At 39.5% G+C, this 19,992-nt stretch overlaps 1 protein-coding gene and 1 non-coding gene across 14 annotated transcripts in view; one reads left to right on the top strand and one right to left on the bottom strand.

The window, feature by feature from the left end:
* SETDB2 (SET domain bifurcated histone lysine methyltransferase 2) overlaps positions 1 to 10,551 on the top strand; it is a 42,219-nt gene extending 31,668 nt beyond the window's left edge. For 9 of the 13 annotated variants that reach the window (XM_058276788.2, XM_058276791.1, XM_071208333.1 and 6 more), the window contains 7 exons: positions 450 to 619; positions 2,092 to 2,317; positions 2,793 to 2,892; positions 3,862 to 3,955; positions 6,258 to 6,598; positions 9,415 to 9,503; positions 10,082 to 10,551. In XM_058276788.2, the coding sequence (XP_058132771.1) occupies positions 450 to 619; positions 2,092 to 2,317; positions 2,793 to 2,892; positions 3,862 to 3,955; positions 6,258 to 6,598; positions 9,415 to 9,503; positions 10,082 to 10,199 (1,138 nt within the window). In that variant the 3' untranslated portion in view covers positions 10,200 to 10,551. Of the gene's footprint in view, positions 1 to 449; positions 620 to 2,091; positions 2,318 to 2,792; positions 2,893 to 3,861; positions 3,956 to 6,257; positions 6,599 to 9,081; positions 9,150 to 9,414; positions 9,504 to 10,081 lie in introns of all 13 variants that reach the window. The other 4 variants (XR_011645884.1, XR_011645886.1, XR_011645885.1 and 1 more) reach the window with 2 other exon arrangements.
* Positions 10,552 to 18,644: 8,093 nt separating this feature from the next.
* Positions 18,645 to 18,751, bottom strand: LOC111758822 (U6 spliceosomal RNA). The gene has a single exon (XR_002792974.1). It is a non-coding gene; the product is annotated as a U6 spliceosomal RNA (small nuclear RNA).
* Between the last annotated feature and the right edge of the window lie 1,241 nt (positions 18,752 to 19,992).

The raw sequence follows: 19,992 nt of genomic DNA, 5'->3' as shown, positions 1-19,992 counted from the left end.
ATTAACAACATCTTTAGAAAGAGAAGTAGAGAATCTTTCTAAATATTAACCTTTTAAAAGTGCTAAACTAACATTGGGGAGTGGATGTAGTTCAGTGGTTGAGTGCCTGCTTCCCATGTAACGAGGCCCTGGGCTCAGTCCCCAGTACCTCCTAAAAAAACAAACAAAAAAAACCTGATACTTACTATTTTGCCAGGCCTTGTCCTAAGCTTGGAAGACAAAACAACCTATAAAGTAGATACTACTATATAACCCTGTTTTACAAGTGGAGTGGAAAATTAAAGTACCAGGAGCTTATCCAAGGTCACCTAGCTAGAAAATGCTGGAGCTAAGATGGGAACTCAGGCATTCTGGCTTCTATCAGCCAGTGCCAGTGAAGGAACATATAAATAGCTTTTGTTTTTCATTTGGGTGTCTGATGGATTATCTTTTGCATTTTTTATTGACAGCATTTATGAATGCAGTCTGTTGTGCAAGTGTAATAGACGAATGTGTCAGAACCGAGTTGTCCAGCATGGTCCTCAAGTGAGGCTGCAGGTGTTCAAAACTGAGAAGAAGGGATGGGGGGTGCGCTGCCTAGATGACATGGACAGAGGGACATTTGTTTGCATTTATTCAGGTAAAGCTTTTTCAAAGTATTCTGTAGTAGAAGCTACATTTCTGAATCCCCATTTTACTAGCCAGGGCTATTGAGATCTTTGAGCAAGGGCAAGAGCAACAAGTTTGCGAACTTGAGTACTGAATGGGTGAGATGCCTTAAGAGACACCAGATGTCCCAGGAAAGAAAGGCTTAGCGATACAGTTTGGTTATCACTTGAGAGCCTGTTATGTACAAGGTGTACTTTTTTTTGCCTGCATGGTTACACATGCTTTAGGGTGAGGAAAGACTTTTAAATAGGAAAGCTAAAGACTAACTTCAAATATAAGATTATTAATCAACAGACTATCCTGTTGAATTTGAGCTATTAAAATTTAGTAAGTAATTTTGTAATAAATATTTACATGTAATGATTCAGGCAGTGACTTCAGGCAGCATTTCAGGGACTTCAGAGAGTTGCCAAGTTTTAGAGCAAAGCTTCCCAACCATGTGTGAGATTATGTAGTAACTGATTCTTTTGGGACACAGCCCCAGGCCAGACACAAAGGTCTGCAACCATCTCATCCATTTACCCCAGATTGCTTGGGAAAAATCCTCATTTTCTGGGCGTGCCATTAAGTGAGAAAAGTTGGAAAATTTAGCTCTACAGCCAGTCTAAAGGAAGTATGCCAGGCCGATTTTGGCAGTTAGGTAGTGGGAACAGAGCAACCCTCCTCCTCTGCGAGGCTAGGTGTGCTTCAGTAAGGGCAGGAAGGAGCTCAGAGAGTACCAGAATACACATCACCTGGATTTGCCTGGCAAGCCCTGGGCATTTGTCTCATATTTCTCAAAACAACTCTGATGAAAATCATCTTCTTATAAAATGCCAAGTGGTAGCCAGGAAGCATCACTGGCTTTATATGCATTACTAGACCATGCTCTTAAGGTATCTCTCTCTGATATAATGATGATGAGAATATCCAGTTGATAATTTTGACTTGGTACCTGTAGTTTTGAGACCCTTGAAATAAAATGCATAAACTCTGGATGAAGCTTTCATTACTCCAGACTTCTTATGAGAATAATGGGCACGTAGCACTACACATTTAAATAGGTCTCTGTATTTAAAAAGATTATAGGTTTCAAAAGATAAAGCATTTTTAACTAGACATGAAAGGTATATTTAAAACTAGAGTTCACCCGTCTAGTCTTCGAAAACATAAGAAATAATAAAAGTCCCATGAAGGAATGACTATCTTCAATATATGAGAAAATATGAGGCATTTAAAAGGAGCATTTGTTTGTTTTGGTACAGCATGAAAGGGTAGAGATTGAGCTACAGTGATATAAAACAAAAATACAGATCAGAAAGCATCGTAGAAAATTAATGTGTTTATCTTCATTCTAGAAGTAAGGTATATAGTACAGAATTCTTTAGTCAGAGCAGAAACATGTTTGCTGCTTAAGCAATTATTATCTTTTGTCTTGTTCAAGCGCTTACTTTTTTCCTTTAGGAAGATTACTAAGCAGAGCTAACACTGAGAAATCTGAATCTGTGGAGGAAAATGGGAAAGAAGAGGATACTATGAAAATTAAATTTTCAAAGAAGAGGAAATTGGAAGTTACGTGTTCAGATTGTGAAGTTGAAGTTGTCCCATTAGAATCAGAAACACATCCTAGAAGTGCTGAGACTGAGACATGTCCACCTAAGTTCAACAATGATCTAGAAGAGCCTGTTACGTAAGTAAGATCTTAGGAGCCCAATTAAGATGGATCTACTTACTATGCATCAGGAGTGGTTCTTTTGCTTTTCATTTCTTTCTCACTGCCCCTCCCCTTCCTATATATCATCTTGCTTCAAGATGGTAAATTTACAGCTTAAATTTTAAAATCTAACCAAAATACTTACTTATTCCACTCCACAGTTTTACCTTGCATGACTTTAATAGGGTTTTCTACGGATATTCATAATTTTTGCTTTTCTTTATATTTGCTATCACCATTTCATTTGCAAAGTTTTCATCATCTTTTTATATACTTCAAAAATGATAGACTTTAAAATATTGTATTTTCCATGAGGGGTAGGCATAGACGTTATTTGCTTAGATTAATTTCTACTAAAGATAGTTATTTAGGTAACAATATCTATACATTCAAGGTGCGGTAAAGAGAATTTTTAGTGATAAACAGAATAACAATTTTTGTTCCTTTTTAGGAAAATGAAGTGTGACAGTATTTCGAGAATTCAGCATCATTCAGTCATTAGAAGTCCTCAAACCAAGACAGCCATTTTTCAGTACAATGGGAAAAAGATGGTAAAAACTGCAAAAAGTAGATTGGGCATGTGTGGGAACATTATTATCTCACTTTTTCTATTTATTTAGTTCAAGTTGTTTGTGTTACCTCATAATGTGTAGAGTTTCTTTTAGTGTTGTGGAACAGAGGCCAAAATAATGGTGGTTCACAATGGGGCTTGTTGATGAAAAATAGACTCTGCTGTAAGTGTTGTGTGAATACTTGTCCTCTGCCTAGAGCCAGCGTAGTAGGTCCTTCCTCATTGTGGCAGAATGATGAAAACACTGGGCCATGGGATCAAGTAGAACTGGATTTATCCTCCAGCTCTGTTGTTTACTAGCTGGATGACATCTCTAGGTCTACATTTCTTTATCTGTAAAATGATAAACCTCATAAAGCTTCCTTTGCAGAATGCTTGGCACTCAACTAAGTGCTCAGTAAATATTGACTGTTCAAAAATACTTCATTCTTGAATAATAATATGGTCAACGTGTATCGAGCAGTTGGGTGCCAAGCAGTGTCTAAGTATATACCCTTCTTTAAAGTTATTGCCTTTAAAGTGACTGTGGTGTCTAAGGCATAAAGACAGATAGCTTCTTCAGCCTTTTCATTGACGTGAAAACCAGCCAGTGTTTTCATCTTTGCACATCTTATAGTTGAAGCCAATTTTATAATCTGGTATCAATACCTAGTACACAGGACAATTAGAATTGAGGGGTGAAGACAGATGTATTTGGGTTTTGATGTCCAGAGAATATTTTGACAGGCTTTGCAGTTCAGGCTTGATAAAATGCCTAGAAGTAGTACACAGTTGAAAGGAGCTTGTACATAATGGCTCCGTTAGTCCAAAGACTTATAACTTTGAGACTTTTCGAAACTAATTTAGTACCTTTAGGCTACAAAAACTGAAACTTGATAAGACAGACCTAAATGCGAAATTCTTTTTTCTGACCTAGAAAGTAAAGACATCTTCCTTGTTCTCTTTTAAGGGATTTGCTTCCTTGGAGTCTGCCACCTCAAAAGATGACGACGGCTTTGAACCAGCTCTAGGACGTCTGAACGCTAAAGCCAAGGACGGAGAAGGTAGGCGTCTCCCTCGGATCGCCTTGCCTCCTTAGTCTGCCTTTTGTCTCTCTGATGTGCAGTTCTTGTGGGTCTTTTTCTCAGCTCCATAACACATTCTTCATTCTTGTGAAACTTAAAACTTGCCTAATCAGAGGTCAGCAAACTCTGGCTTGCAGGCCATATTTGGCCTACTGCCTGTTTTAGTATGACGCATGAACCAAAATGGTTTCTTACATTTTTAAATGGTTAAAAAATCAAAAGAATAATATTTCATGACACTTAAAAATTACTATTTTGCGTCCATAAATAAAGTTTTACTGGAACATAACTCATTAATTTACATATTATCTATGTTTTCAAAGTATAAAAGCCAAGTTGAATAGTTGTGACAGAAACCCCATGGCCTGCAAAGCTGAAAATATTTACAGAAAAGATTTGCTGACCCCTGGTCTTTATGCCAACAGTGACGTGACGCAAGGTGGGAAGAGGTGGGATGGACAGCTCTGCCTCCATGAAGTCCACAGGTGTTATCAGTGACTGGAGCAGTGGCCAGAGCAGCCACTTGGTACCTCTTTGTGTTGGCAGGTGCCTTCAACATAAAGACATGCAAGTGATGCTTAGCACGACTCCACATAGAGCCGCAGTAGTGCTGCCCTAAGTGCTTGTCTTTAGAGCTCCCAGTCCATGCAGTTATGTTATCTATGGAGTTAATATTACAACAGGGCAAACGTGATGTTTTGTAACTTTTGCATTTCGTTAGCTCCCTCAGCAGGGAGACATTGCTGAATGATGTCCCTTTCTGAAGAACTGAACAGCTGTTGCGGCCTCTGCTCCCTTTGAGCCCCTTTGCATCTATATCCCCAGCTTCCTACCAGGTCTTTTTTTTTTAAGATTTATTTATGTATTTCTCCCCCTCCCCTCGTTGTCTGCTGTCCGCGTCCGTTTGCTCTGCATTTCTGTGTCTGCTTGTCTTCTCTTTAGCAGTACCAGGAACTGATCCTGGGACCTTCTAGAGTGGGAGAGAAGCACTCAATCTCTTGCACCACCTCAGCTCCCTGGTCTGCTGTGTCTCTTACTATCTCTCCTCTGTGTCTCTTTTTGTTGGGTCATCTTGCTGCATCAGCTCTCTGCATGGGCCAGCACTTTGTGCAGGCCAACACTCTGTGTGGGCCAGCTTGCTACGCGGGCAGCTTACCTTCACCAGGAGGCCCCAGGAATCAAACCCTGGACCTCCTATATGATAGACCATGTAGGGAAGCCCAATCACTTGAGACACATCTGCTTACCCCCACCAGGTCTTAAAGGATGGAAATTGGGGGAAATCAGGCAGCTTCCGTCTGACGAGGTCTATCAAGAAATGAGATTTTCTGTACAAGCCTATATTATAATTACTTCACCATTTAGTGCCTGTGTGCTCCACTGAGTACCGTTGCCTTTGGTTCTTTGGCCATTTTTGTTGATTGCTACAATGTATGTAACAGGCCTTCCAAAAACCAGTTCTCTTCTCATGACTCACAAGTGACTCAGCTTTAAATATCAGTACATTTAGGAACTGCAACAGTAATGATTAAAACCACAGCATTAATTTCAAGGGAGTATAATTTCTTGGTGTCACTGAATTATATGGCCATAATTTTATTCCATTTGACATGCATTCATAGCTTTGAATATTCTCAAAAAAATATTTTCCTTATTTGGGTACAAAAAGTGATTAGGCAGTTCCTCTACTTCTAAAGTATCACTGATTAAAGAAGTGTAATTATTGAACGATTATCTAGCAAAAACACCAAACACTGATGTATACAAATGCAAAACCCATTCCAGTACCATTGTTGCTCTTGGGACGTACAGAGTGGGATTCTGACACGGTATTCTCAGGCTTTTCAGTGGCATCATAGAGCACTTTCCTAAACAGCTGCTTCTGTTACAGCTGTTTTGAATATACTTAAATGCAGGTTTCATAGTTGAAGAGAAGAAAGTTGGTTTGTAAGGAGAACACATTAAATCTAGTGAGAAAGAAGCAACATGCAGACTCATAAAAAGGCATTATGTTGGAATAGTAAGATGGCAGACTTTGAAACCAGGCATTTCTCGATTTGTTACCCCAGTTCTCATGATTACTGTAGGGCAGTCAGATCCCTTAACCCTCAGAGGCTCAAAGTTTTCATTCGTAAAATTGGAGAAATATTCCTTCTTTAACACTTTGTAGGATTAGTGATAATTAAAGTAACTAGCACTGGATTAGTATCATTAATCTCAGTGCTGTTGCTCAGCCAAGTATATTTCCTGACATGACAGTTCCTTCCAAAATTTCTTTCAGAGGATTCAAACTCAGACCATGTTGAAAATGCTGGAGACCAGCTGTTGATCAAATCAGATGTGATAGATATAACGAAATGTAGAGAAGAAATTCCACCAGAGGACAGAGGTAACCAACCAGCCACCTTGGATAATAAGATGGGTAGAGAGGAGTTGAAGGTTCAAATACAAAAGCCCCAAGGGGAAAAATCTCCAGCATGTCAAAACCATCAGGGCTATAGTGGTGAAGAGATGCCAAGTGAAACCAAGAATAGTTCATCTGATTTTCTGAAGAAGTTCAACAAAGGGAATGTATTTGTATTGGATGCCACAAGAGAAGGCAATGTGGGCCGCTTCCTTAATGTGAGTATATGGGCTGGGATTCATTGTGAACAACTATTTTGCTCTGCTTCTTAGCAAAATCTTGAGGAAAATATGATTAATAGACTCTGAAGCCAGGCTGCCTAGGTTAGAATTTGAGCTATGGCTTTTGGCATGTTGATTAATCTCTCTATGCCTCAGTTCCCATCTCCATGATATGGAAATAAAAATAGCTGTCCCATAGGGCATATTGAAGATTAAATGAATTAATATATGTAAATTGCTTTTAACACTGCCTAGTACTTAGTAAGCATTTAACTTAAGAAATGGTTGTAAGGAATGAATGACTTGAATTTTTCAAATAAATTCACAACTTGTTATTAAAATTCTAAAGTAATCTTAATGGGACACATAGAGTAAGTTTTTCTTTTAAGTCTTATGTAATACAATAGGTTATTCAGAAATGCTTCCAACTGTTAAAATCAGTTGGATGTCTTTGTTTTTACCTACTTTCACTAAAATTTGATTTAGCAGCTTAATATAGAAAATCCCAATACATTTGTTAGAATACTTACTATCTTATACATTTTTAAAATTCCCAAAACATAGCCATTTCCTATTTGTGTGTATGTTTGGGATATATGTAATGAGATTGTTTTCATTTTTATAGGTAGATATTTATGATTCTTCTGATTTTAAGGTTAATTGATGGTAAAAGGGATACTTATATAGTTGGTCATATTTCCTGTGTAGGAAGCCTTATAGGTTTCCTATTAGACTCCTGTCCTGCCTCCTGCCATCATACTTTGTCATCAAAGAATGTATGATCCTGGGAATCCTCCAGGGAAAATATCTCCTTCACCGTCCTGTCTTCTGGTCCCAGTGGCCCGGTACACTCCCCTGCCCTGGCATGCTGGACCCTGCGGCGGCCCTGACCCGCCAGGTCAAGAGCTGGGCCGTGCCCTCTACATGCCCCTGCTCGCTGGGCTCCCTCTGGTTCCTCCCACACCAGAAGCGTGTACATTGAATCATGTAAGGAGGGTGAGAACTTGATCCACTTCACATATCCTTTGGAACTTTGGAAAGTTCCACTCTAGCACACTAACCCATGGATGTGGCCTTAATTTTCTCTTTGATTTGTATCAGAGCTCTTCTTCCTCCATGTGGGGTGGAAGTAGTCGGATGAGTGGCCTTGACTTTTCCCTTAAAAGAAAGGGAAGCATGTGTGGCCCATGATTTTTAGAGGCATTCCCTTTCCTTTGGAACCTCTCTTTAAATTGTAACCTTTGAATAGTTTGCCAGTTATGTGGTAATTTTACTCCCATTAGGAGAGAAAATACTTTGTCAGAAATCTTTAAACCAAAGTGCTTCTTCCCCCGAGGTGAATCTGCTTATTCAGCTTCTTTTTCTCTCTCCTAGTTGGGAGGATACTTGATTAACAAGGAGCAGAATCCTCTCCCTCCCTCCCCCCAGCCCCAGTCGCTGTTGCTGCTCACTGTGACTACAGCACAAGAGCGTCATGGCCCCTTGCCTAACAGTGACTCAGGACTAGGAGGACCTTAGGGTTCGCTTGGCCCCTCCCAATCAGCACACGAGCCTCCCTTGTTTCCTGTGGGGGCGGAAATGGGCTTTTCTTTTTTTAATGTTTTCTGCATAGACAATACATTCATACCATTTTAAAAAATTAAAACAAAATATAAAGCTATTTACCTTACCCCAACTTTACCTTCTATAGATAATCTTTATTATTATTATTACTTTCTTGTGTATTCTCCCAGTGCTTCTTGATGCAAATACAAGTAAATATAAATATATGTTATTTCTTTCCCTTTGGTATATAAAAGATAGTACATTGTAGTCATTGTTCTATACCTTGAATTTTAAATTAACGGTATATCTGGAAGATATTGAAGATCTTTCCATATACTACAGAGTGAGCTCCTCATTCTTTTTGTTTGTAGTTGTTCTATGGATTTGCCAAAGTTTATTTAACCAGTCCACTGTAGATGGAAATTGGGTTGTTTTTAAACTTGACTATTAAAAGCAATGTTCAGGGAAGCAGATTTGGCTCAATGGATAGAGTGTCCGCCTGCCACATGGGAGATCCAGGGTTCAAACCCAGGGCCTCCTGACACGTGTGGTGAGCTGACCCATGCTCAGTGCTGATGCGCACACTGCGCGCAAGGAGTGCCCTGCCATATAGGGGTTTTCCCCATGTAGGGGAGTCCCATGCGCAAGGAGTGCACCCTGTAAGGAGAGCTGCCCCGTGTGGCAAAAGTGCAGCCTGCCCAGGAGTGGGGCCGCACACACAGAGAGCTGACACAGCAAGATGACACAACAAAAAGAAACACAGATTCTAGGTGCTGCTGACAAGAATCCAAGTGGACACAGAAGAACACACAGTAAATGGACATAGAGAGCAGACAACTGAGGGGAGGGGTGGACAAGGGGGGAAAGAAATTAAAAAGTAAATCTTAAAAAAATAAAAAATAAAAGCAATGTTCAATGAATATTCTGTTCTATAGATTACTTCATGCATGTGCAGATGTGTCTGCAAGATACATTCCAAGATACAGGATTGCTGAATCAAAGGGTAAATGCATTTATAATAATGATAAATATTGAAAAATTATCTTTTATAGGAGTTTATGCCATTTTGCATTTCGACCAGCAAGATATAAGAATGTCAGAACAGGGCTTTTCTGAATGGGTTCCAACTATTAACAGAATTGGCTCAAGCTATAATATTTTCTGTACTAGTCAGTAAAAACTCAACGAAATGTATTTTAAAGTAACAAGACATCAAAAATTATGCTGTATCTAATTTCTGTGTTTCTATTTTTTTTTTCCTTTAACAGCATAGTTGTTGCCCAAATCTCTTGGTACAGAATGTATTCGTAGAAACACATGACAGAAATTTTCCATTGGTGGCATTCTTCACCAACAGGTTTGAAATTGATTTTGCTTATATGATTTAATTCTGAAATTGTGACTTTAAAAGTAACAGCAGGAAATTGTAAAAAGTTGATGTATACTGTAGCCCTCAAGTATTACCCTAAAACATTACCCTGAAATATTCAATTATCCCACACTGTTCTTGGTCAATAAAAATTTGAGCAGCTGAAATTTCAATTCTTACTCCTATTTAGAATTAATGCCTAAAAGTATTAAGGCTGTCAGGTCTTGCCTAGTTCAACTCAGAGCATAAATCATGGAAAGTACCATACGTTCTTTAAGCCAAGATTTATCCCCCTCACTGCTTTTCTGCTGCAAGTCTCAACGCCGTCCTGGGCTCCACTGTTTTTAAAACACACTTCCTTCTTCATGGATCATCACAAGTTCCTTCTTATTTTGGATTTTAGTAGGTGTGAAATAAACCTGAAATGATTGTTCCTTATCCTAAGAGGTGGGGAGAGGGAATAGATCGTACTTTTGAGAATGACTAATGATGGTAATGTAAAAATTGACTTAACCTAGTTTGGTTCATTTGGTCCTTCAGTGTGATTTTGTTTTTTTTCCCTCCAGGTATGTGAAAGCAAGAACAGAACTAACATGGGATTATGGTTATGAAGCTGGAAGTATGCCTGAGAAAGAGATCCCCTGCCAATGTGGGGTTAATAAATGTAGGAAAAAAATATTATAAATACATATTTAATGCCCATTCATAAAGTCAGTTTATCAAGCTGATATAAGAGACACACACAAGAACCCTAAATTATCAGGGGAATTATTTTAGGTTTTGGTCCATGGAGATAATTTCTCTCAGTTTACCTTGGTCAGAGGGTTCATATTTATTTCTAATTTTATTTGTGTGACTCAGAAATTATAGAAACAAAATAAGGAAATTTGTAAACATGGAGGGAATCTCTTTATTCTTACTGCTGTTCAGCTTTACATGAGTGGGATGGAAGTGTTTACTTTATTTGAAATACCACTGCACAATTTGTAACTTATTTGTAAATTGTATATTAAGAGAAACAAATGTCACAACAGAATCCAGCTGTTTCTTACTTTGCTTTTGTGATTTTTTTTTTTTTTTTTTTTTTTTTTTTAGATTATTGCCCACAAAGGGCCAAATTTCACGTCTTTACCTATCAGATTTAGTTATGTTTCATTCCTGGCAAGTCATCTACCATCCATCCCGAGGGCCAGATTGTATCAGGCTAATTTTAGTTTCACAATTAGGTCTTGATAATAATGTCCCAATGCTCACTTTTTCTATTTTTTTTGTTTGGTAGCATTAAGATATATTTATGTCTTCATTGTTTTCCTAACATGCTTTTGGCCCTTCCTTCATCTTCTTTTACATCTAACTTTATCTGCAATCATTTCTAGCCTCAGTCTTCTGTGATGTGTTTTTTTGTTTTGTTTTTTAAAGATTTATTTTTGTTTTATTTCTCTCCCCCACCCCCATCCCCACCCCCACCCCCAGTTGTCTGCTCTCTGTGTCCATTCGCTGCATGTTCTTCTGTGACCACTTCTATCCTTATCAGCGGCACCGGGAATCTGTGTTTCTTTTTTGTTGCGCCATCTTGTTGTATCAGCTCTTCATGTGTGCGGCACCATTCTTGGGCAGGCTGCATTTTCTTTCGCGCTGGGCAGCTCTCCGTACGGGGTGCACTCCTATGGGGGGGACACCCCTGCGTGGCACAGCACTCCTTGCGCGCATCAGCACTGCGCGTGGACCTGCTCCACATGGGTCTAGGAGGCCCAAGGTTTAAACCATGGACCTCCCATGTGGTAGGTGGACGCCCTACCCATTGTGCTAAGTCTGCTTCCCTGTGATGTGTTTTTAAACTGCAGCAATATCCTTTTGTCATAGAGTAGTTTTGTTTGACAGGTTTTTTAGAGACCCTCACCTGGTGGCTAGTTTAAAAGTAGACCCTATCCTGGTAATTGCAGTAGAAAAATAAGAAGGTAAAGCAATGCCATGTATATAGTGGAGAAAGCCCTAAATTGAGATGAATCCTACAGTCCTATTCTTAATTCCTATTATTTATTGGATGTGTAGCATTTGACAGAATCATTTAATATTTCTAAACCTCTGAAAATCAGGAAATCTTGATTTTCATATAGAAACATAGAGAGCACTCTCTAACCCATCTTACAAAGCTAGTATAGCTTTATAATTAACAAGGACAGTCTGAGAAAGGGAAACTACAGGCCAATTTTATTCATAAACATAGATGTAAGAACCCTAAAACAAAATATGAACAAATTCAATCCAGCAGCGTATAAAATGATTATATCATATGACCAAGTTGTATGTGTTATATCAGGAATCAAAGTTAGTTTAATAATAGAAAATCAAGGGAAGCAGACGTGGCTCAACTGATAAGAGTGTCTGCCTACCATATGGAGGGTCCAAGGTTCGATACCCAGCGCCTCCTGACCCACGTGGTAGGCCGGGCAATGTGCAATGCTGCCGTGTGCAAGGAGTGCCCTGCCACTCAGGGGCACCCCCGCGTAGGGGTGCCCCACGTGCAAGGAGTGCGCCCTGCAGGGACAGCTGCCCCATGTTTAAAAAACACAGCCTACCCAGGAGTGGTGCTGCACACACGGAGAGGTGATGCAGCAAGATGACACAACAAAAAAGACACAATTTCCTGGTGCCACCTGACGATGCAAGTGAACACAGAAGAACACATAGCGACTGGACAGAGAGAGCAGACAACAGGAGGGAAGGGGAGACAAATAAATAAAATAAACCTTAAGATAATAATAACAGAAAATCAATTAATGGAGACTGTAGTAGCAAGATCAAGATAGCATAGTTTTTTGGAAGCAGGTATAGCTCAGTGGTTGAGGGCCTTCACGTGTTACATGATCCCAAGTTCAATCCCTGGTACCTCCTAAAACTTTTTGTAAAATAAAATAGCATAGTTTTTTATGAATCTCTCCAAATCCACTCATAAAGAGAGAGCAACTAGTATAGCAAAGGGGAAAAAACAACCTCACAACATCTTTAACAAAGCTCATAAAAAGGTATCCCAAAAGCCCCGAACATGAGTGGCTGAAGGCAAATCACTACCAACTGCAGGATTCACACAGGATTGCTGGGCATATAGTAGTTTTATGGAGAGTGCAGAGGGAAGGGAAAAAATGGGGGGTTTACAGGGTCCTGAGAACATATGCTCACCTATGAAATGAGAGGACCCCACTCAGAAGCGAATCCTCTGCGAACAAACTGGGAGAAGGCTCAACAGGCACCCATTTGGGGTACGGACAAACAAGTACACAGAAACTCAATAAAAACTGTCCCAATCCTGAACAGGCCCATCCAGAGAAAAAATAAAATGTATGTGCATGGTCTTTTTCAGTAATAACAGGAGGGAACCCTTAGAACAAGAAACTAGGGATACTACCTTGGCCTACCTCTGCCCGCTATACAGGAATCGCCTCAAAGTACTGAAAAACTATCATTAAACACAACAGAAAAGGCTGTGACCAAACACTCTACAATGATACACGAAAAAAAGAAAATAAACCAGCAAGATAGTAGAGGCATATTAGAAAATTCTGGCCACAAATCAGATGAAAACTAGAAACTATTTTTTAAATAAGTTACAGGGAAGTGGATGTGGCTCAAGCAGTTGAGTGCCTGCCTACCACATGGGAGGTCCCATATTTGGTTCCCAGAGCCTCGTAAAGAAAATGAGCAAGACAGCAAGCTGATGCAATGATGGGCTGGTGTAGCGAGCTGACTCAATGAGGAAACACAAAGAGAGACACACCAAGCAGGGAGCAGATGTGGCTCAAGTGATTGGGGACCTCCCTCCCACATGGGATGTCCCAGGTTTGCTTCCTGATGCCTCCTAAAAAGAAGACAGGCAGACAGCAGATAGCAAGTGCAAACAATGAGAAGGAGGAAGAGAAATTTTAAAATAAAATAAAAATATCTTCTTAAAAGGTTAAAAAAATTAGAGAACGATTGAAGCTATGAAACAGCAGCAAAACCAGAAATGGAAAAATCAGTATAACATTCCACATTAATATTAAAGGAGAAAACTCATGATTGTTCCTGTAGATTCAGAAAGTATTTGGTAAAATTCAACATCTATTCCTGAAAAGAAAAAAGAAAAAGATTCAGAATGAAAGGAATAAATGAAACTTTATTGGATGAAGGTTATATATCTACAGAAGATCAGTACTCATATTCAAATGATGAAATGTTGATTGCATTGCTGTATGCAAATATGCCTTCCGACTCCAGTTCTTTTCAGTTTCTTACTTAATATCCTAGACAACAAGTAAGGTGAGAGAAAGAAGAGGAGGATCGGAAATGCAGGGCATATGATGGATTATGTAGAAAGAATTTACAGATAAATTATTAGAATTAAGAATAAGGTTACTGGATACAATATGCAGAAGCTAGTTCCAGTTCTATAAACCAGTAACACTTGCAAAATGTTTTATAAAAGGAAGATGCCATTTACAAGAATGTCAAAAAATACAAAATACCTTGGGAAAAAGCTAGCAAAAAATATGCAAGATCTTTAAGAAGAAAATTACAAAATTTTATTAACAAATTTAAACCTTGATAAAGAAGATCTAGATAAATGAGATGTACCAAGCTTATGGATTGAAAGGCTTAAAATTATATCAGTTCTCTCAAAATTGACCTGTATGTTCAATGCGGTTCTGATCTGAAATCACAGGAGGGGTGTGTGTTTGTGTTTGGGTAGAACTTGACAAGTTGATTCTAAATTTTATATGGAAGTGCAAAAGAACAGGAAGAGCCAAGATACTCCCAAGGAAGAGCAAGATGGGAAATCTACTTTATCGGATTTCTAGAACTGTTACAAAGCTATAATAAAGATGATGTGGTATTAGCACAGGAGGAGAAAAACTGATCAGTAAAACAAAAAAAGCATCCTAAAACAGCCCCGTTTTAAAATTTATAACAGAACTGGCATTGAAAAACTGGAGGAAAGATTCATTTCAATAGATGCTTGGTTATACGTTTGTGGAGGAGAAAGGGAGGAAGAAAAGAAATGGGAGTGATACGTCAACCCAGACATAAAAATTAGTTCCAGATTGATTAAAAATTAATTGTGAAAGGCAAAACTAAATTTCTTTAAAGTCAATATGCAAGAATATCTTTTTGATGTTGAAGTAACAGAAGATTTCTTTAACCTTGACACAAAAATGACAAAAGTGTTTATATACATTAAGATTAAGAACATCTATTCTTTAATCAAAAGATACCATAAAGACTTTGAAAAAATAACTGGGAAAGATATTGGCAAACAAATTATCGAAGGATTCATGTCTAAAATTTATCTTTAAAACTTATAAAACTTTTTTTTTTTTAAGGCAAACAACCTTTGACTTATAGGAAAACAAGAAAAAAGCAAAATAGGAAAAATATATGAATAGGCACTTTGTTGACTGAATGGCCAGTAAGTATATGAAAGGATGCTGGGCTTCCTTAGTACTCAGAGAAAAAATACCGTTACACAACCAGTTGGCAAATTAAAAAATCTGAGTGTTGAAGAGAATTGACTGCTTTGGAAAACAATCTGCGTTAGTCAGGTTGTAATGTGCATGCGCCCTAATCCAGCAGTTCTCCTAGATATAAATGGAGGAGAAACTGTTACCTTTGTGTATGTGAAAGGTACCATAATAGTCACAGTACTTGTGATTGAAAAAAAAAAAAAATTGAACTGGAAACAATTTAAATATCCAGAACAAGTAGTGGTAAATTCTAACAGTAAAATACAGCAGTGGAAATAAACTACAAATTATGTAACCAGAATGTTGAGCCTAAAGAGCAATTTGCAAATATTTAAATTCTTCATATGAAGTTCAAAATTAAAGAGTATACAGTGTATATATATATAAAAGCATATGTGATAAACTGTAACAGAAAAAGGGCATGGCATGGTAGGTGCAGAATTCAGGGTGGTCATACCTCTGTGGCAAGAGATGGAGGGGGAAAGTACACACAGGAGCTCAGAGGCATCTCAGTTTGCTAGGGCTGCAATCATGAATACCACAAACTGGCTTTGACCTAACGGCAGGAATTTGTTGGCTCATGGTTTCAGAGGCCAGAAGTCCAAATCCTGGCATTGGCAAGTCCTTGCTTGCTCTCCAGGAACTAGTGTTCTGGTGCTGGTGCTCAGAAGCCTTAAAGCTTCTCGGCTTGGACCTCTGCTTCCCATCACATGTGATGTCCTTTTCAGTGCTCCCACTGACTTTGGGGTCCTCCTCAAAAGGACTCCAGTAATCCAGATTCAGACATTCCCCCCCCCCACCCCACCTCATTCAGTTGAGCCACACAAAATAACATTTTCAAGGGGTCATTTCGGGAAGCAGATGTAGCTCAACTGGTAGAGCATCTGCCTACTATGTAGGAGGTCCAGGGTTCGGTACCCAGGGCCTCCTGGCCAGTGTGGTGAGCTGGCCCATGCATGCGCAAGGAGTGCCATGCCATGAGGGGTGCCCCCCTGTAGGGGTGCCCCACGTGCAAGGAGTGTGCCCTGCATGGAGAGCTGCCCTGTGCAAAAAGAAAAAAGCATAGCCTGCCCAGGAATGGCGTCACATACACGGAGAGCTGACTCAGCAAGCTGACACAACAAAAAGACAGATTCCTAGTGCTGCCTGACAAGAATGCAAGCAGACACAGAACAACACACAGCAAATGGACACAGCAGACAACTGGAGGGGGCTTAGAGCGTGGGGAAGGGGAGAGAAATAAAAATAAATCTTAAAAAAAAAAAGTCCTATTTACGTTGGGTTCACAGCTGCAGTAATGAGGGTTAAAGATTAACGTTTAAATTGGGGTAAATAATTGAACCTACTACAAAAGGTAAAAATAACGTTCATTTCCTTTAACTGGGTGGTGGGTGCTTGGAGGATTTATACTTGATATATATATTATTATTTTAATTTACTAAATACTAAACAGTTTTCAAAATCTGGTTAAAGCAAACACTCCCAATAGCTGTGAAGACAAATGCCCTTAGATGGCCACAGAGCCTGAGGGATATGGAAGGACTAATTTTATGCATATTCCAACTCTATTTGGAGAAACTATCTGGTTTCACACTGTGCCACCAACCTGTGAAGAAGGTTCTGGCAAACTCTTAGGGCTGAAACCTCTTTTCCACAGATTTCCTTTACTCCTTTAATACAAACACAGACAAGAGAATAGAAATCTGAAGGAACTTGAATATTTTTGTTCTAGGCAGAGGTGAGAATAAGAAAAAGAAACCTAGAAATTTAGTCAAATGTGACTTATTTAAGTCAGAAGGAATTGTGCTGGGTAAGAGTTTCATTAAATTAAAAAAAAAAAAAAAAGGAAAATAACGTATTTTACTGAGCAGCAAAATCTGAAACAACCTCCCGGACATGATTTGCAGATTGTGCTTCTAGAGAAAAGTAGGAAGAGTTACTTTGCTATAGCTTTGCTAGCCCTGGATATCTATTGTGAAAGGAACCAGGAGTCCCTGAAGCAAGACTTTACCAAGTAACAAAGGCATATATTTGGCTGCTTGGAAACCCTCTTTGGGATCAGGATGGCAATACAGTTTTGAAACAGAATAACAAATTCTGGCTTTGAGGGGTTATAGGTGTGCGTGTGTTCTCTTTTTTTCTGGACTTCTGGGTTTGATTTGGTTACCTTTCAAACAAAAAATTAAATTTGGAACCAATTTAATTTTTAAGAAATATTGACCTAGATGAATATTTAACTTGAAATTACTTTAGACAATGGGAAACCGAAGGAAAAGGAAATTATAACAGCATCCTGTGGACTGTTGAGGAAAGTCAAGAAGTCCATTTTCATTAACAATAAAGAGGGAAACGGACTTTGGCCCAGTGGTTAGGGCGTCCGTCTACCACATGGGAGGCCCGCGGTTCAAACCCCGGGCCTCCTTGACCCGTGTGGAGCTGGTCCATGCGCAGCGCTGATGCGCGCAAGGAGTGCTGTGCCACACAGGGGTGTCCCCTGCTAAGGGGAGCCCCATGCGTAAGGAGAGCCGCCCAGCGTGAAAGAAAGTGCAGCCTGCTGAGGAATGGCGCCGCCCACACTTCCCCTGCCACTGACGACAACAGAAGCGGACAAAGAAACAAGACGCAGCAAAAAGACAGAAAACAGACAACCGGGGGAGGGGAATTAAATAAATAAAAATAAATCTTTAAAAAAACAATAAAGATACAACTTCAGGAAATACTCTAAAAGTGAGAAAATTTGGTCAGTACAGGAGGTCTTTTTATGCAGGATGGACAAATTGGCATCCATTGCCATTATCAGCCAGTACTTCCTTGTGATCTTCCTTGGAAATCAATTTGTCATGCAAACACGAGGTATCAGTTTCATCTTGGAGAAATTGCTCCAGAAATCTTGACCTCCAGTATGAACTGGTTCTCAGCTGTCATCTTTTGCCAGTACTTTAGAGAGTTCCTTTGTTTCTCTTCTGTCGGCTCTCTTGTCTCCAGTTAAACCTCATTATTTCTTTTTGGGGAAGCAGCCTCTCTGCTACTAGCCACCCTTCCCTGGGCTTGCCCTCATCAGAGTCCTGGGTTTGGAACATTCCTTTTGGAGACTGGACTGTAAGCTCGTGCTTTCCCCAGGTCCTTTCTTGGAGGGTGAACCTTCCTCATTCTGGTGCACAGGGAACTTACTGGTATCACCTAAGCCTATGGGTCATATGGTCCCTGGCCAGCCCCTTTGGCTTATCTGTTTCCCGAGCTGCACATTGCACCACAAGTGCACATCTTCACCCTCTGTCAGCCGTCAGTCGACTGCCGGCCATGGGAGACCACTAACCATTACTGAGGGAGGCCCAGCCTGCTCTGTCTCTTTATGTGAGCAAAGTGTTGTTCAACCATTATGTGCACTGTGTCTTCCTCAGCAACGCTGATGCCGTGTTACAAGGAGCACCTTCTCTTGGTAGCTGGCATATCTCCGCTGTTTCCCATGTGGTGGGCCTTCTCTCCTGGTGGCAGCCGAGAGTCTTGGATGGATATTTCTCTTTTCCTTGGTTTATTCCAATATATTGGGGAAGCACATCCTCCAAAAGCTTTTTTTTTCCTCAGCTTTACTCATTTATTACAAGTCCCCAACAGCATTTACTACTTCTTTAAAAATATGGAACACTTCACGAATTTGCGTGTCATCCTTGTGCAGGGGCCATGCTAATCTTCTCTGGATCGTTCCAATTTTAGTATATGTGCTGCTGAAGTGAGCACCCTCCACAAGCTTTTGAGAAAGGAGAAATGAATGGCAATTTTCCTGAGACCTTGGAATGTTTAAAATTGTCTTTTACATTTACCATTGATTGATATTTGGCAGGGTATAGAAGTCTGAGTAGCCTTCATACTAAATTTAAAATAACAAAACTACAAACTTCACAGGAAAACACTAAAAATAATACGAAAGCAATACATAGAGCTTCAGTCTATCCCTTTACCCAGGATACCCAGATTTAAATTTAGCATTTTGCGGCATTTATTGTATCATTCTCTTCTATTACCTAAACATTTGGAGTAGGTTGCATACATTATGTTCCTCCAACCTTTAATACTTCCAAGTACATTTCCTGAGAACAAGGACACTCACTCTATAACCACCTTAAGGACAGGTATCAAGTTCAAGATTTAACATTGATATAAAGCACACAGTCCGTAGTCCACTTTTTTCAGTTGTCCCAATGAGGCCCTACCTTTTTCTGGATTGCAAGTTTTTCTTCTTTTTAAAAATATATAGACAACCTAAAATATCCCCCTTTAACCACATGCAGAAATATAATTTAGTGCTGTTAATTATAATCACAATGTGTGTTTCCATCACCATCCTCCATTACCAAAACTTTTCCATCACCCACAACAGAAATTCTTTATCAGTTAAGCTTTAATGCCCCGTTCCTTACCTCTCCCTAGCCCTGGTAACCTGTAATCAAGTTTCTGACCCTGAATTTGCTTATTCTAATTATTTCACATCAGTAAGATCATAAAATATTTGTCCTTTTTGTCTGGCTTACATCACTTAAAATGAAGTATTCAAGTTTTGTCCGTTTTGTCACATGTCAGAACGCTATTCTTTTTATTGGCTGCATAACATTGCACTGTGTGTATATACCACATTTTGCTTATCCTTTCATCTGTTAGTGCACACTTGGGTTGCTTTCATTTCAGATTAAACTTTGAAGCCATCTGTTAGCTTCCAGTGTTGCCATTGTGAACTCTGAAACCTTTCTGTCTTCAGGCTTCCAGGGTGAAAATTGGAGGTCAGACGAGATCTTCTTTTCCTTTGCTAATCAATTTGTATCTCCTTTGAGGCTTGCAAGATTGTCTTTGTCCCAGTGTTCTGAAACCTCATAGTGATAGCCTCTGGTGTGCATCCATTTTCCTCCCTTGTACTGGGTGCTTAGTGGGCCCTTTCCATCTGATAACTTTGACTGTCAGTTCTGGGAGATTTTCTTGAACTAGTT

The sequence above is a fragment of the Dasypus novemcinctus genome, chromosome 15 (genome assembly GCF_030445035.2).
Source record: "Dasypus novemcinctus isolate mDasNov1 chromosome 15, mDasNov1.1.hap2, whole genome shotgun sequence".
NCBI lineage: Eukaryota > Metazoa > Chordata > Mammalia > Cingulata > Dasypodidae > Dasypus > Dasypus novemcinctus.
The sequence above is the reverse complement of the archived record's forward strand: the minus strand, read 5'-3'. Positions and strand labels throughout refer to the sequence as shown.